At 36.0% G+C, this 15,964-nt stretch overlaps 1 protein-coding gene across 1 annotated transcript in view; it reads right to left on the bottom strand.

Moving 5' to 3' along the window:
- Window positions 1-15,964, bottom strand: part of LOC122998243 — a 171,533-nt gene that overhangs the window by 113,351 nt on the left and 42,218 nt on the right. Inside the window, exons 12-14 of the mRNA XM_044375019.1 lie at window positions 7,466-7,555; window positions 4,887-4,973; window positions 4,602-4,673 (exon numbers count right to left, since the gene is read on the bottom strand). Of these exons, the coding sequence (XP_044230954.1) occupies window positions 4,602-4,673; window positions 4,887-4,973; window positions 7,466-7,555 (249 nt within the window). The remainder of the gene's footprint in view (window positions 1-4,601; window positions 4,674-4,886; window positions 4,974-7,465; window positions 7,556-15,964) is intronic.

The following is a 15,964-nucleotide window of genomic DNA, read 5'->3' as shown; positions in this document are numbered from 1 at the left end:
TATCTAAAATATAACAAACACATCTATAAACATTTACATATTTCTATAACCTGAAGTTGATCATCACCAAAACTAAACTGTGATTTTGGAGAGCTCTGTTTGCACCTCCGCTAACTAAAGCCACACAAACTTGTGCGTTCTCTTCAAGATTGTATTATGGACAAATCTCTGTGCTGAAATGTGGAGAAAAGCCTGAAACACTGAAAACAGCCTCTGCTCGTTGTTAAATAACTTTACTGTCTGCATCCTGAATACATCCTGTATGCGTTTATTTTGAGCTGCGACATATTTTCCCCCTTGGATTTGACGAATAACGGAAATACTGTTATACTGCTGAAAATGAAAATATTCCACTTTAACGGTTGATTTCTACTGCTAAATCCTATATACGATATATCAAGGCTGGCAAGAAGATTCATGAAAGTATATAAAGCGTAGTTACAATACCTTTAAAGAGTGAAACACACTGCGACACAGGAGTGCAAGTTCAACTGCGGCAGAACAGAACTGTAATGAGTCAACAGAAACCAGAGTCTCTTCCTGGTTTAGTTCGTCACTTCCCCTTTTCTTCTTAGTTATGTCCTTTGGTTCCTAACCGGCGTGCGTTTCTCTCTCTCTTGGCTGGAGAGAGAGCGCCGGTGCCGGGAGCGCACAGCGCGCAGCGCTCCCACTGTTCCTGCGGAGCCATACTCCGGTTAAAAATGTTTCTTGCAGACCTGCACTTGTGTCCCGCGGTCCTGCACTTCCACAAACTTTTCCCCACTGTCCGAACTCTTTTCTTCCTGCTAGGCGTTCGAGGGTGCACACTCGGCGCTGACGCGACACACACACATACACACTTACCTGCTGCCGCTGCCTCCGGTTGCCTCCGGGCATGGGCCAAACTGAGGCATTCTTCCTTCTTCTTCTTACCCAAAAGGAAGATGTCCTGAATACTAAATTCTGTTGATCAATCCTGTTTCTTTCAAGTAGTGAAATAAACTCCCTAACCCAGTTGTAAATATACTTTTCAAACTCAATTCTTCCCCTCCAATCTTCCTGATTTCTCTCTTTAATACTTCTCGCTCTCGAGAACAATTATTGCAGTGCAAAATGATATGTTCCACTGACTCCTCTATTTGACATAGGTCACATAATCCGGTATGGAGGGCGATTAGTGCCATGCAAAGTATATCATTGATTTCTGATTTTATGTTTGTTGTGTTGCCAAATTTGACCGTAGGACGCTATAATTTGTTAATTGGTTTGCCCGGGGGAGGGGCTAAGAGGATATAAGGGGAGCTCTGCTCATTTAGGGTTGTTGGGTTTTTGGTTCTTGACTGAGTAGCAATGTGGGTGACGAGCTGCCAGTGTGAAACCTGTCTTGTAAATACTTTTTTTTGTTATTAGGTGTTTTCCACCTCTGCACTGTAAATATTTTTGCCACTCTTGTTTGGGAACTTTGTGTGAATAAAAAATCACCACACTGAAGTTTTCTCATCGTCTGAGCCATCATTGGTACCTCCTTGAAAGCGAACCAGCAACAGGGATTAATTGAACGAGACATGATAGTCAGACACTATCGACTTTCATCATCACCATCTTACTTGAGTGTCAAAAATACATGCAGCTGTTTACCCAAAATGCCCTCAAACTGAAATGTCATTTTGTGCCTAATGGAGCTCATGATTGATCCAGAAGGGCTGTTTTATTACAAACAATTCAACTGTATAAACCTGGAATCAGTGTGTAACATCTGGCTGACCAGTCTGGTGTATAGCACAACACAGAACATTAATAATTACCATCCTGTTGTTAATGAAGTTACTGTTGCTGTGCCACATGCGTAAATGCGCACATCTCTCTGTCAGTTTAAAGATGCATTTATCGTTTCTGCTGCTGTGTGATGCTGCAGGTATTAATAAAGTCAAAGGAAAGAATCTGACACACAGCAGCTGTGAACAACAATCTGAACATCAGTAATCCTACTGATGTTTCTGCAAAATCTCGGATTACATTCAGTCAGGAATGTACAGAGGGGGCTTTGCCTCTTGATGTCCAAAGTTCCCTTTTGTTAAGGCATATTTATTTTTTATTTACTTACTTATTTATTTATTTATTTTTTATACAGATATGTTATAAGTATTTATGTATGTAAAATACTCTGCTATGGTTTGTGAATGATATGGTTTTTCCACAAAAAAGTTCAATTATCTTGTTAAAATCCTTAAAATTACATCTCTTCCTTCTCCCTCTTAAAAAATAGAGTCTATAAATATGCAAATATATTTCATTTTAAAAGTTTAACTGCTGGACACAAGGTGTCTCCTGCTTCACTGTGAAGTCAATTCTCAGTGTTTGTGCACTGGAGGCTTTAAGGTTCCACATCTCACTTGTGTAAACTGAATACTGGACCAGGATTTGCTTCCAAACTATTTGTGATGTCACCAATCCTGCTTGTAGGCCTGCCCCTTAAAATGAGATTTTCAGTGAGCTCAGAGAAACTTTCCACTTTCAGCGGATAAATGTGAAAACAGCCTTCTAGTGTCAAACTCTGCACATACATCATTCTGTACAGTGAAGCTCAAACATCCAACTGAAGGAACAACAAGAAAAACATATTTTCCAGTGGAGGGGGACATTAAGAAGACAAAATAGCAGCCAAATCAGAGCAAGGAAATTAGAAATTCCTTGACTTTGGCATTCTGAACTAAGCCTTATACTGTTCATGTATTTAAATAATCATACACATAAACATATATCATTACAATTAAAAAAAAAAAATACACATGAAAAAGACCATAACACAAAACACAAAAGCATGTAAAAAACATTAATGCAACATAAGATGGAAAATAAAATAAAAATAACACCCAATTGATAATGTGAAACTAAAATACATAGAATGCATATTGAAATACTTGGGTAAAGAGATATGTTTTAAACTTTTATTAAAGCTTAAATCTAGCGAGTATCTAGTGAGCTGGCTTCTCTGATATCTATGAGTAGTGTGTTCCATAGTTTGAGAGTGTAACAGACAAAGGAACCTCCAATAAACCAGCAGCAGATGATCACAGTGTTCTTGGAGGCAGATAGGTAACAAGGGATTTGGTGATATAGTTTGGTCCTTTGTATGTAAGGAGGAAGACCTTAAAGTAAATTCTAAATGTTACAGGAAGCCAGTGCAGAGCAGCTTAAACTGGACTAATGTGTTCTCTTCTCTTGGTTCTGGTTAATAGCTGAGCTGCAGAGTTTTGGATGAGCTGTGACTTTTTTTGGGAGGCCAGTAAAAAGTGCATTACAGTAGTCTAACCCGTTTGAGATGAAGGCACGAGCTGTTTCTCAGGCATCTTTTTGATTTATAAATGGTTGTGCTTTTGCTATGTTTGAATGGCAAAAGGTTAAAAAATGATGTTTTCGTCACCTTGTTGATGTGTGAACTGAAGTTTATATCTGAATCTAAGATAACACCAAGACTTGTGACCTCAGATTTAATCCAGGGAGTTAATTTCCCGGATTATTAAACAGCAATTCTCTTTTTGTTTTGGGGACAACGAGAAGGATTTCAATTTTATTCTCATTTAATTTTAAGGAGTTATTGCTCATCCATTTATTTATGACTAATAGACAGTTGAGCATGGAGTTTATAGCTGCAGCATCATTCAGTTCTACGGATATGTAGAGTTGTGTATCATCGGCGAAACTACGGAAACATACATTGTGCTTTCTGATGATGTCACCAAGTGGCAGCATGTACAGTGAGAATAATAACGGACCGAAACAGCTCCATTGAGGAACCCCATAGCAGTTGTCATATTTCTAAGACACATGATCTCCAAGGCTGATATAAAACATTCTCCCTTTGATGTAAGTTTTGAACCAGTTTAACACACAGTCAGAAAGACCAACCCACTTTTCAAGACCATTGATTAGGATGTCATGGTCAATCGTTTCAAACGCTGGTTGATTGATTGATTGATTGATTGATTGGGTGGTGTATAACGTAGCAGAAGATCCAAAATGTATTTTGACCTTAAACCATTCAGAGCTTTAGAAACCAACAGTAGTATTTTGAAATCGATACTTTGACAGACAGGAAGCAGTGTAAAGATCTGAGAACTGGAGTCATATGATCCACTTTCTTCTTAGTGAGGACTCGAGCAGCAGCGTTCTGAATCAGCTGCAGCTGTCTAATGGATTTTTTAGGGAGACCTGTGAAGACACTGTTACAGTAATCAAGCCTACTGAGGGGTTGTGAGATGATTAATGGGAGAGGAAATATTTCCTTTGTTTTGTGATCATTTTATTGAATGAAACCATGAGAAGTTTATTTGTTATTTGTGTTGTATTATTATAAGCTTAGCATGTTTTCATTTGTGTAAAACTATCAAATAAATGTAGTGAAGTAAAAAGTACTTGTTGTGGAGTAGAAGTACAAAGTTGTAGAAAACCCCCATGCAACTTACTCCTCGTTTCTCCTGAACATGGTTCGGACCCTTCTGAACATCTTTGTTCCCCATTTGCTTTTAGCTTTGTCTCTTGTTGCAGGGAGAGGATGAGTTGAAGCGTCTGCAGGCTGGATAGTTGTAAGCAGACGAGTCGGGACAGCCACTGGTGTTGACTTTGTTTCCATCCCAGCACTACTTCCAACAACAAGCTCCTGGGTGGTGGAGGAGCTCGTATTTTCCTTTTTCCTTAAAAAACACAGAATATAATTTACACAGCACACAGTTTCAAAATGCTGAGTCAGTATGCCACATCTTTTCTCTGCACAGTGATCTTTTACTTTCAGAGGTGGAAGCATAGATCACTCAACCATATCCACTGATCATGATGACTCCATAGGATTAGATTTAATTCACTGTGAATAATAATGTTTTAAGTTCCTGGTTTATTCAGGCCCTTACCCTTTAAAGTTTATAATGACACCTTGTGAGCGGTCACTCTTCATGGACACACAGCTGGTTTCAGAGGATCCTCTATCCACAAAGACTCTGTTAGACAAGAAAGGAAGCACAAACATGAAATGACTGAATGATTTATCTTCTTTTGTCACACAAGTTTTTAAAGTAGTTTCCACCTACTTCTCACCGTAACATTAATCTTGTACCATCATATACATATAAATATAGACATTATTTCAAACAAAAGACATGATAAATGATTTTTTTGGAAGAAAATAAGCAACAGAGAAGCAAAGCTGGTCCAGGTCTATATTTATCAAACATCTCAGAGAAGGAAATCACTACCAACTGGACAAAAATTCTCACACTGATGCAAATTTGGTTCCACTTTTAGGACAAGGACCACAAAACATTTGATCAACTTTCTTAACTGAGGAAATCACTTCTATCTGTACTGATATTTAGGAGATCAGAGATGTTGTAAGGAGTTGGCAGGAGGTGGCGTTCAGACAGAGACATAAGAACACATGGAAGGAGATATATGATATATTCAGATTGTCTTCAATAGTTAGTTAATATGTATGTGGCTGTAAAAACAGTCTCAAATAAACAAGACAATTAAAATGGTTCCATATAAAAATTAATATGAACCAACAACATTTTGTTCCACAGACTCAATGTAGAGTAAAACAACTGTTTGCTGAGTCTGAACAATAAGACACATTTATCAAGAGACAACTTAAAGCAAAGTGTAAAAGTAACATTTACAGTAAGAGCAACTCTCAAGTGATCACATGAAGGAATAACCAATCAGAGATATGGATTGATGATATGGATCTGCCATATTGTACATACTTTAAATAATTCTTACAGTTTATTCAGTGGTATGTTATTCTGCAAGAACATATATAATTATAAATTCAATTTATTTGTGGGAAAAATGTAAACCTCCAGGAATAATAAATGTGAAATGAACAACAATCTAATATATTTATAATGTATAAATATATAAATATGGATGTTATTAATAGGAAATTGAAACTGAAAGAGAAACAACAACAAAATTCTGCTACATCAACGTTTGGTGCATCAGAGAAATTATATAATGGAGGAGAATTTAGTATCACACTGACAAGTGACGAAGTGATGATGAAGATGCTTATAAAGTGATTATGAATAAAATCAATAACAGATTTATTCTTGATTCTGTGGCCACTTGAATGATTTCTCTCCTCTTCTCACACAGAGTTATAATTATGTTGACAGTTTCATCAATATATTGCAAAACGTGTGTTAAAGAATCAATATGTGAGTTACAGGTTTGACTCACCCACTGTCTGAAGACCAGACTGAAATATCATCAACTGTTGCAACCTTCTTTGAATCCGAGGAGGGAGATTCACTGAAGTCCGGCCGGCTGCAAATAATAATCATTGTTATGTTATAATATATAAATATATAAATAGAGATGAAATAATAGGAAATAATTAACCTACACAAGTGTGATGTGGAAACTTGAATCCTCCAGTGCACATACGCTGAGAATTGACTTTACAGCAAAGGAGACATCTTGTCTCCAGCAGGAAATTTAATATATTTGCATATTCACAGATTCTGCATTTTTCAATAAGAGAGAAGGAGGAGATGTCATTTTAAGGATTTTAACGTGGTAATTACACTTTCTTTGTGGAAACATCCCTGCCTGGTACAGAAACAGCATCGAACAAAGCCACAAGGCCTTGCAAAGAGTGGTTTGTTCGGCTGAACATACAAGAGGCGGTGCTTTACCGTGCCTAAAGGATATTTAGACCAGGCACCATAATGATAAGCCAAGGAGAATCATTAAGGATCCCAACCACCCATTTTGTCCCTGCTGCAGTTGGGAGGAAGGGACTGGACACACCAGGCCAGCACTGAAAGGCTCAGGAAGCGCTTCTACCCTCAGGCCACTAGGATCCTAAATGAGGTCACTGCTTGGACCCTTCTGAACATCTTTGTTCCCCATTTCCTTTTAACTTTGTCTCTTGTTGCAGGGAGAGGATGAGTTGAAGCGTTTGCAGGCTGGATAGTTGAAAGCAGACTAGTCGGGACAGCCACTGCCGGGTTTGTTGACTTTGTTTCCATCCCAACACTACATCCAACAACAAGCTCCTGGGTGGTGGGGGGGCTTGTCTTTTCATTTTCCCTGATTAAAAACACAGAACATAAATTGACTTATCGCTGCACAGTGATCTTTTACTTTCAGACAGATTATATTCAACATATTTTTCTAATTTGTATTCCTTTTTGACTGAAATTGAATGAAATGGAAACAGAATTCTGCTACGTCAATGTTTGGTACATCAAAGAAATCATATAATGGAGGAGAATCTAGTATCACATTGACAAGTGATGAAGTGATGATGAAGATACTTTTAAAGTGATTACAAATAAAATCAATGCCAGATTTATTCTTGATTCTGTGGTCACTGAATGATTTCTCTCCTCGTCTCACAGAGAGTTATAATTATGTTGACAGTTTCATCAATATATTGCAAAAAATGTGTGAAAGAATGTATATGTGAGTTACAGGTTTGACTCACCCACTGTCTGAAGACAAGACTGAATCACCATCATCTGTTGCAACGTCCGTCTTTGAAACTGAGGAGGGAGATTCACTGAAGTCCACCCAGCTGCAAGTAATAATCATTGTTATATAATAATATATAAATATATAAATAGGGATAAAATAATAGGAAATTTGCTGAAATGGAAACAAAATTCTGCTTCATCAACGTCTGATATACGTCAGAGAAATCATATAATGGAGGAGAATCTAGTATCACACTGACAAGTTCAGATAATAAAGATGATTAGAAAGTGACTGCAAATAAAATCAATGTCAGATTTATTCTTGATTCTGTGTCCACTGAATGATTTTAATGATGTTGACAGATTCACCAGATGTTTTCTGATTGTTTGTTGATGAATGCTAAAAAACAGGAAAAAGTGATGTAACATCCTGTCAAATGTTCAAAGACAAATAATAGACTAAAACTTCTCTTTTTATAATGATGCTGCTTATTATTATTATTATTATTACACTCGGAGCAGTTTGATGGAAGATCATTTATCAGTATAAAAAATAGAACTTTCTCCGTGTTGACTACAGTGGATTTTTTTACCATTAAATAGATCGCACTGTTTCTAGTTATAAAGATGTAAATGAAACCACAGCAAAGCAGATCAAGAAAAAACAAAACTAAAGTTCATCAAGAAGACCCAACATGAGAATATCAGCCATCCAGACACACAACTACCAGATAGACATCAGAAAAGTTCAGGAATAATGTTTTCTGTTCACACTGAATCATTTCTGGCTCTAACATTTGTGCTCATTTTGATCTTGAAGAAAAGTAAGTGATTTACTGATTCAAGTGTTTGTCAGTGTGGATACAAGTGACAGAAAAGATAAATGTAAATATGATCAGCTAACAAAACAAGCTGCTGAAACCAGAGATGTATTGAATGGAGGAACAGTTATTCCTTGTCGACACAGTCTGGTATGTAGACAAGGAATAACTGTCTGCTGCTGCTCTGGGCTGTAACACAACACACACACACACATCTTTGATTTTGATTAAAGATAGTGGAGCAATGTCACTGCTGATTTCTGACTTAGGAGCAAACAGGAGAAATCTCACAGAGAAAAAGTCATTTTAAACAGTCAGAGATCCTCAACTCACCTCTGAGCTTTGGTCTGGTTGTCATGTTGCCCACACAGAGGGGTTTCAGAGGGATGGACCCCCTCCTCTGTCTCCTTACACTGATTCATTGCAAGTGTTCACCTGCACACAAACACACCCAACTACTATAAGTAAAATGACAAACAGAAACCCAATTCATGAGTTGACTGAATGTTGGTGTTAATGAGTTGCAATTATCAGCCCACCTTCCCTACAGACATAAATCTTGTCTGATTGTGTCTATGAAGTTCACTGACACCATGAATGTACTTAGGTTTGTGTCTATTTTGTGTTCTCATGTCAGACTCTGCACTGCCTGATGTGACCACTAGATGTCCTGAGTTCATTTGTCTTTACCAGCAGTGGTAACTTCATTAACACACCAACAGCAAAAAAAAATTCGACCTCCAGGTATGAAAGTACCCAGATCTTCCGCATTGTGTGGCCCATAGAGCATGCGCACTAGTGACTTTCGCTGGCCAAGTCTGCCACTTCCAGTTTAGCCCTCTGGCTAACTTGAATGGGGATAAAACAATTCAATCATGTGGCTTTCTAGGCTTTTGAAAAGAGATCAGACCGAATGGATTTAATTCTGATAGTGAGACAAGTCATTTTGCGGGGGTTGTGATGCTCAAAAATGTATCCGCTGATTTACAGACGTCTCTTTCACAATGTAAGTCTATGGGAAAAAGTCCTTTTGGGCAAGTGTGCATCATGTGACGTTGTAATTACACGGTTTGGCCGCTATGTCAAATTTGCTTCAAAGCCTGGTGCTCTTCCTGTATCCAGTTCTCTTTATACATCCATGGGACAAACACAACGCCGACACATGCATCTTGTGCACTAAACTCTTTGGTAGAGGGGTATGACGCCATTGACAGGCGACCAAATGAAACGGTCCGTTACTTTGGTTAAATTACAGATTTCTCTGGGTTTGAAAATTGTTGGAAACATTTGGGATAATGTAAGTACACAACTCAACAATACATATATCATAGGTCTAGTAGTTTTTAGACATTTTAATGTGGAATAAATACACATTATAGCTTTAACACTAATACTGTTGTAGGAATACTGGTGAAAAAAAAGAAGATATATTACACTTTAACGGTTGATTTCTACTGCTAAATCCTAAATAAGATATATTAAGGCTGGCAATAAGATTCATTAAAGTATATAAAGCGTAGTTACAATACCTTTAAAGACTGAAACACACTGCGACACATGGAATGAAAATCAACTGCTGCAGAACAAAGATGTAACAAGTCAACAGGAATATATAAAAAATTTCCCTCTGAAGAGGAGTGTCAGACGGATATATTGGATAGTTAATTGTAATTACTGTCAAATACTGTTTATATACAGTAAATCTCATACATTAATTGGAAAAGTCTGTAGATATATTGGATAGTTGCTTGTAATTACTTTCAAATAATATTTATATAAAGTAATGATTATTAAAATTATGTTTTTGTAAGCCATTTTCACATGATTTTTTGTACAGTATAAAACCAATATTTACCAGGAATTTACTGTAAATAGATGAAATAATCACATACAATTAAAGCCTAAAACTCTCAAGACACCATTAATGGGCGTTAAAGGAGGGTAATTTAAATATAATTTTACATAACGTTTTTGTGTTTTCCATCCAGAAATCTGTGCTTTGATGTGACATTCTTAAGGATAAATTGGATTCTATGAATTTACAAAAGAATACTGTATAAAACAAGCCTTCATTTAAATTAAGTAATTTTAAGGTATTTCTTCAATGTTTTTCTTTTTTGTGCAGATTTATACATTTGTTTAACATTCTAGCAATATTTTATAATGAATTTTTATTTTTATTTTACCATAGTTGGACTGTAAAAATGCAGATAATGTCTACAGTAAATATCTGTATTTTTAAAAAAATTCTCTGTAGAATAACGAAAGGATTTTTTACTGTTATTTGACGCTAACTGTTTGGCAACTTTTGCTGCCAGACTTTCTACTGTATTGTTACTATTTATTTTTTTACATTTTTTTTTCATTTAATTTAAAGTTTTGCTGTAAAAAAACAGAAAGTTGCCTTAATTTTCCATTCAGTAATAGGATGTGTATTTTTTGTATTTTTTACATAGGATTCAATGTAATTTAACATTCAAGACCATTAAGTAATTGAATTTTTTTTTATTTTATTTTTTTTTTTAAATTTACAGATTACAACCTTTATTTTATGGTGAATATTTTTAATAAAAATAATTTACTGTGTTTTTATGGCATTTAAACTTAATGTAGAAAAAACAAAAAAAACCATGTAAAATAATACAGTAAATTTCTTTGAAATAACTTTTTTTTTTTACAGTGCAGAATCTCTTCCTGATTTGGTTCATCACATCCCCTTTTATTCTTAGTTATGTTGTTTGTTTCCTTCAACAAAAGTACAACTGAGAATAAAGTTATTCGACAGTATTTCATATCAGACTGATATCCTGACATGTCAGATAAAATTCTGCCCTCTTAAACTTAAACAATCCACAATTAAAGGATACCTACAAGTTATTTTCCATGTTCCTCCAAAAGCGAAAGCTGGTCCACTTTAAACTGATCGATACCATCCAGCAATGCAATGAATTTCTTCATATTAAATTTGTAACAATGACACTTCATCAGTCCACTTATTATATTCAACACATACACTTTAAATCGGTTTGGGATGACTTGAACGTGACATAATAGTCACACACTATTGACATTCATCATCGATCATCACCATCTTACCCCCCCGAAATTTGACAGTATTTCATAGCAGACTGATATTCTGACATTTCAGATAAAAGTCTGCCTTCTTAAACTTCCAAAATAAACTAGAAAATGCAATCTCTGTAGAAATTGCGTGTGATTGCTGAAAGCGAATTTAGATTGCATAACTGGAAGCTGAAGAGTATTGAAAAATCTACCAAGATTAAAATTAGCAATGAGTGGAATTGAAATGACACCCTCAGGTTTGTAAGACAGACATGCTATGCACTGAGCTAACATGTCACACAGCAATGCCAGGTCAGATTTTGGTATTTAGTCTGTCAATTGCATGAAATTGACAAAAAAGCAGTTCAGTTAAGCTCACCTCAGCTCATTAAGCAGATTGACATCACCTGGAGTCCTTCATCCTTCAACTCTACTGAGTTCTGCCCTAAGCAGGACTCAAACTCACAACCTTTGGATCTAAAAGGAGTTGAGACGTGACATGAGCTTAAAACACTGGATTACTCAGACTGGACCTGTAGAGTTGGAAAAGATGTATTTAACAAGAATAGCAATCCACACTTTAGGTAATAATGTTAAAATAAGCTAGAGAGAAATTGACTTATGGTACATGATAGAGATGGAAAGCAACTTTGTACATGACAGCAACATTATGAGTAGCACTGCAGTGAGGAGGTATCAAACACACAACCTTGTCATCTAAGGTGAAGCTGATCAGAGTACAGTGTTCTAAACCACTGAGCCAACAGACATTCACAAAAACAAGAGGAAAAAATCTCCATTTTAATGAGGAAAATGTATTTGTCTCAAACCAGTGCTTGAAGCCCAGAGATTTGTACATCATTAGCGAAAGCAAGACTAGTTTAACATGAAAATAAATTATATGTGTAAAAAGTGTTTGAAGGAAGAGAGAATCTGTAAGTTTAAGAAACTGCAGTGAGAGAAGACACACATCTTGCAGACTGTATTGCAGTCAATGAGAACATGACAGGGACTCTCTATCAATTAAGGTTCAGAGCTCAAAAACTATAAGGCCTATGTGAAATGTATTTACATTGTTAGAGAGAGGAGGCTTGTGGCAACATACTGAGGCAATATGTGCTTGAGGAGTTAAAATTGTGGAAGTGATAGCTGTTCAGAAAAACATTTCTGGTCTAAAATTATCTGTGCTCTCCACTGTGCCTGCACAGATTGACAGTTGAATGGTTTTTATAACAGCATGCAGCAGTTGAAATGCGGCAAAAAACGTACAGAAGACGGAATAAGAATAAAGGGTGAGAAGAACAATGTGTTATTGCTTCCAGAAATCACACAATAACTAGAAAATGCAATTTCTGTAGAAATTGCGTGTGATTGCTGAAAGCAGACTCAGATTGCATAACTGGAAGCTGAAGAGTGTTGAAAAATCTAGCAAGATTAAAATCTGCAATGGGCAGAATTAAACCTACACTCTCATGTTTGTTAAACAGACATGCTATGCACTGAGCTAACATGTCACACAGCAATGCCAGACCAGATTCTGCTATTTAGTCTGTCAATTGCATGAAATTGACAAAAGAGCAGTTCAGCTCAGCTCATTAAGCAGATTGACATCACCTGGACTCCTTCATCCTTCAACTCTCCTGTGTTCTGCCCTAAGCGGGACTCAAACTCACAACCTTTGGATCTAAAAGAAGCTCAGAAGTGACATGAGCTTAAACCACTAGACTATGCAGACATACAGTATAGCTTATGAAAGATTTATTTAACAAGCATATCAATCCACATTTTAGGTTAAAGTAAGCTAGAGAGGAATTGACTTATGGTATATGATAGAGGATGTGAAGCAACTTTATACATGAGAGCAATATTATGAGAAACACTGCAGTGAGCAGGTATCGAACACACAACCTTGTCATCTAAGGAGCCCACAAAAGTGAGAGGAAAAAATCTCCATTTTGATGAGGAAAATGTATTTGTCTCAAACTAGAGCTTTAAGCCCAGAGATTTGTACATCATTAGTGAAAGCAAGACTAGTTTAACATGAGATGTGAAATGATATGTGTAAAAAGTGTTTGAAGGAAGAGAGAATCTGTAAGTTTAAGAAACTGGAGTGAGAGGAGACACACATCCTGCAGACTGTATTGCAGTCAATAAGAACATGACAGGGACTCCCTATCAATTAAGGTTCAGATCTCAAAAACTGTAAGTCCTATGTGAAATGTATTTACATTGTGAGAGAGAGGAGGTTTGTGGCAACATACTGAGGCAAGAAATGTGCTTGAGGAGTTAAAATTGTGGGAGTGACAGCAGTTTAGAAAAACATTTCTGGTCTAAAATTATCTGTGCTCTCCACTGTGCCTGATCACATGACACACTGGTGAGACCTGAGAAAGTCTGAAACACCCCTGACTTTGGGCTTAAATTGCTGAAAAACTACAAAAGATATCACTAAACAATCTGATAACTTTGAAAGTTCAAAGTTTTGTGAATATTTTACAGATTGAATGGCGTCTGTACGATAAGGGACTTCCGAACAGTTGAGTGTCAAAGTGACCAAGGTTCCAACTCGGTCGGACGGTTCGTCCCATAGACTGCCATTATAAATTTTAATGTTTTAAAAGATAATATAAAATCGCTGAAACATGTTACGTTTCAGAAAAATACAAGCACACATCTGCTGAATGAGTTGCACAGATTGACAGTTGAATGGTTTTTATAGCACAAAGTATGCAGAAGTTGAAACGCGGCAAAAACGTACGGAAGACGGAATAAGAATAAAGAGTGAGAAGAACAATGTGTGATTGCGTTCAGCAATCACACAATAAATAAATAAAAATCAACGATTAAAGGATATCTACAAATTATATTCGATGTTCCTCCAAAAGTGAAAGTGCAACTGGTGCACTTCAATGCTATCAAGCAATACAATGAATTTCTTCATATTTATTTTGTAACAGCAACATTTAATTAGTCCACTTATTATATTCAACACATACACTTTAAATCGGTCTGGGATGACTTGAACGTGACATGATAGTCAGACACTATTGACATTCATCATCGCCATCTTACTTGAGTGTCATAAATATATGCAGCTGTTTACCAAAAATGCCCCCAAACTGAAATGTCATTTTGTGTCTAATGGAGCTCATGATTGATCCAGAAGGGTTGTTTTATTACAAACAATTCCACTGTATAAACTGGGAATCAGTGTGAAACATCTGACTGACCACTCTGATGTAAAGCACATAACAGAACATTAATAATTACCATCCTGTTGGCATGTTAATGAAGTTTCTGCTGCTGTGTGATGCTGCAGGTATTAATAAAGTCAAAGGAAAGAATCTGACACACAGCAGCTGTGAGCAACAATCTGAACATCAGTAATCCTACTGATGTTTCTGCAAAATCCCGGATTACATTCAGTGACACCTGAATGGGATTATTGGTCAGATTGAGACATTAATCTAACAAGTTTCAGATCTGCCTGACTCACATTAACAGCTGCATCTTAACGGACATTTCAGTAGGTTTTGTATTAGATGCGATCAGTGGTGAAATACTGTCGTCTAAAAATACTCAATTACAAGTAAAAGTCCTGAATTGAAAATGTCACTGAAGTAAAAGTACAGATTATCAGCAAAATGTACTTAAAGTATCAAAAGTATAAGTACTCGTTGTGCAGACTGTTATATTATTATAGTATATTATATTGTTTGTTTCTATCACTAACAAATACATGTGAGAGCATTTAAATGTTTTATTTTATTGATGTGGAGTTAAATTTAGATATTTTGGTAGATTAATAATAATATTATATTATCATATATATACATTTAAACTTTATATAGCACCTTTCACATCAAGTGCACAACATCCTTTTAAAAGAAAATAAAAGAGCAACAATTTAAACAACAGTTAGAATATCAAAATGTATTATTTTATGTCAAATCTTCATCTGAAATGTAACTAAAGCTGTCAAATAAATGTAGTGGAGTAGAAAGTACAATATTTCCCTCTGAAATGTAGTGGGGTTAAAATATAAAATAGCATCAAATACAAATATTCAAGTAAAGTACAAGTATCTCAAAGCTGTACTTGAGTAAGTATACTTAGTTATTTAGAGAAGTAAAAGAGGTGAAATTGAAGTCGGTTTTACACTGAATGTTGAAGGGAACAAATTATCTTTCTTCCAGTTTTTGAAGTTAATCCTGTTTTATTATTGGCTTTGTAGGTGAACTGCAGGGGGTCCAGGACTGGGTCTGTGATGGCTCTGAGGTGAGTCAGCACAAGGTGCTTCATCTGAAAAAATGACTTTTAAATCTATATCAAGTTGTTATATCTTCAGGGTTACTTATATCTTAAAGTTTTCAGGATCCACAAAAGGCCTCACTGACCTCTATATAACAATATAAACACAATATGAAGCCTGTGTGCATGTAAATTCCAAACAAAATGATCTTTTATCACCAGCTAATCAATAGTTTTCACATGGAGATAAGTCTTTATTATATCAGTGGAGTTATTTCTGCTTTTAATGGTCAGTTCACCCAAATTACAGAAAGACAGAGAGGTGGTGAATTAAAGAAAACAACTTGAATAAACATAACAAATACAGATGATACA

The sequence above is a fragment of the Thunnus albacares genome, chromosome 15 (genome assembly GCF_914725855.1).
Source record: "Thunnus albacares chromosome 15, fThuAlb1.1, whole genome shotgun sequence".
Lineage (NCBI taxonomy): Eukaryota > Metazoa > Chordata > Actinopteri > Scombriformes > Scombridae > Thunnus > Thunnus albacares.
This window is presented reverse-complemented; position numbering and strand designations above follow the sequence as displayed.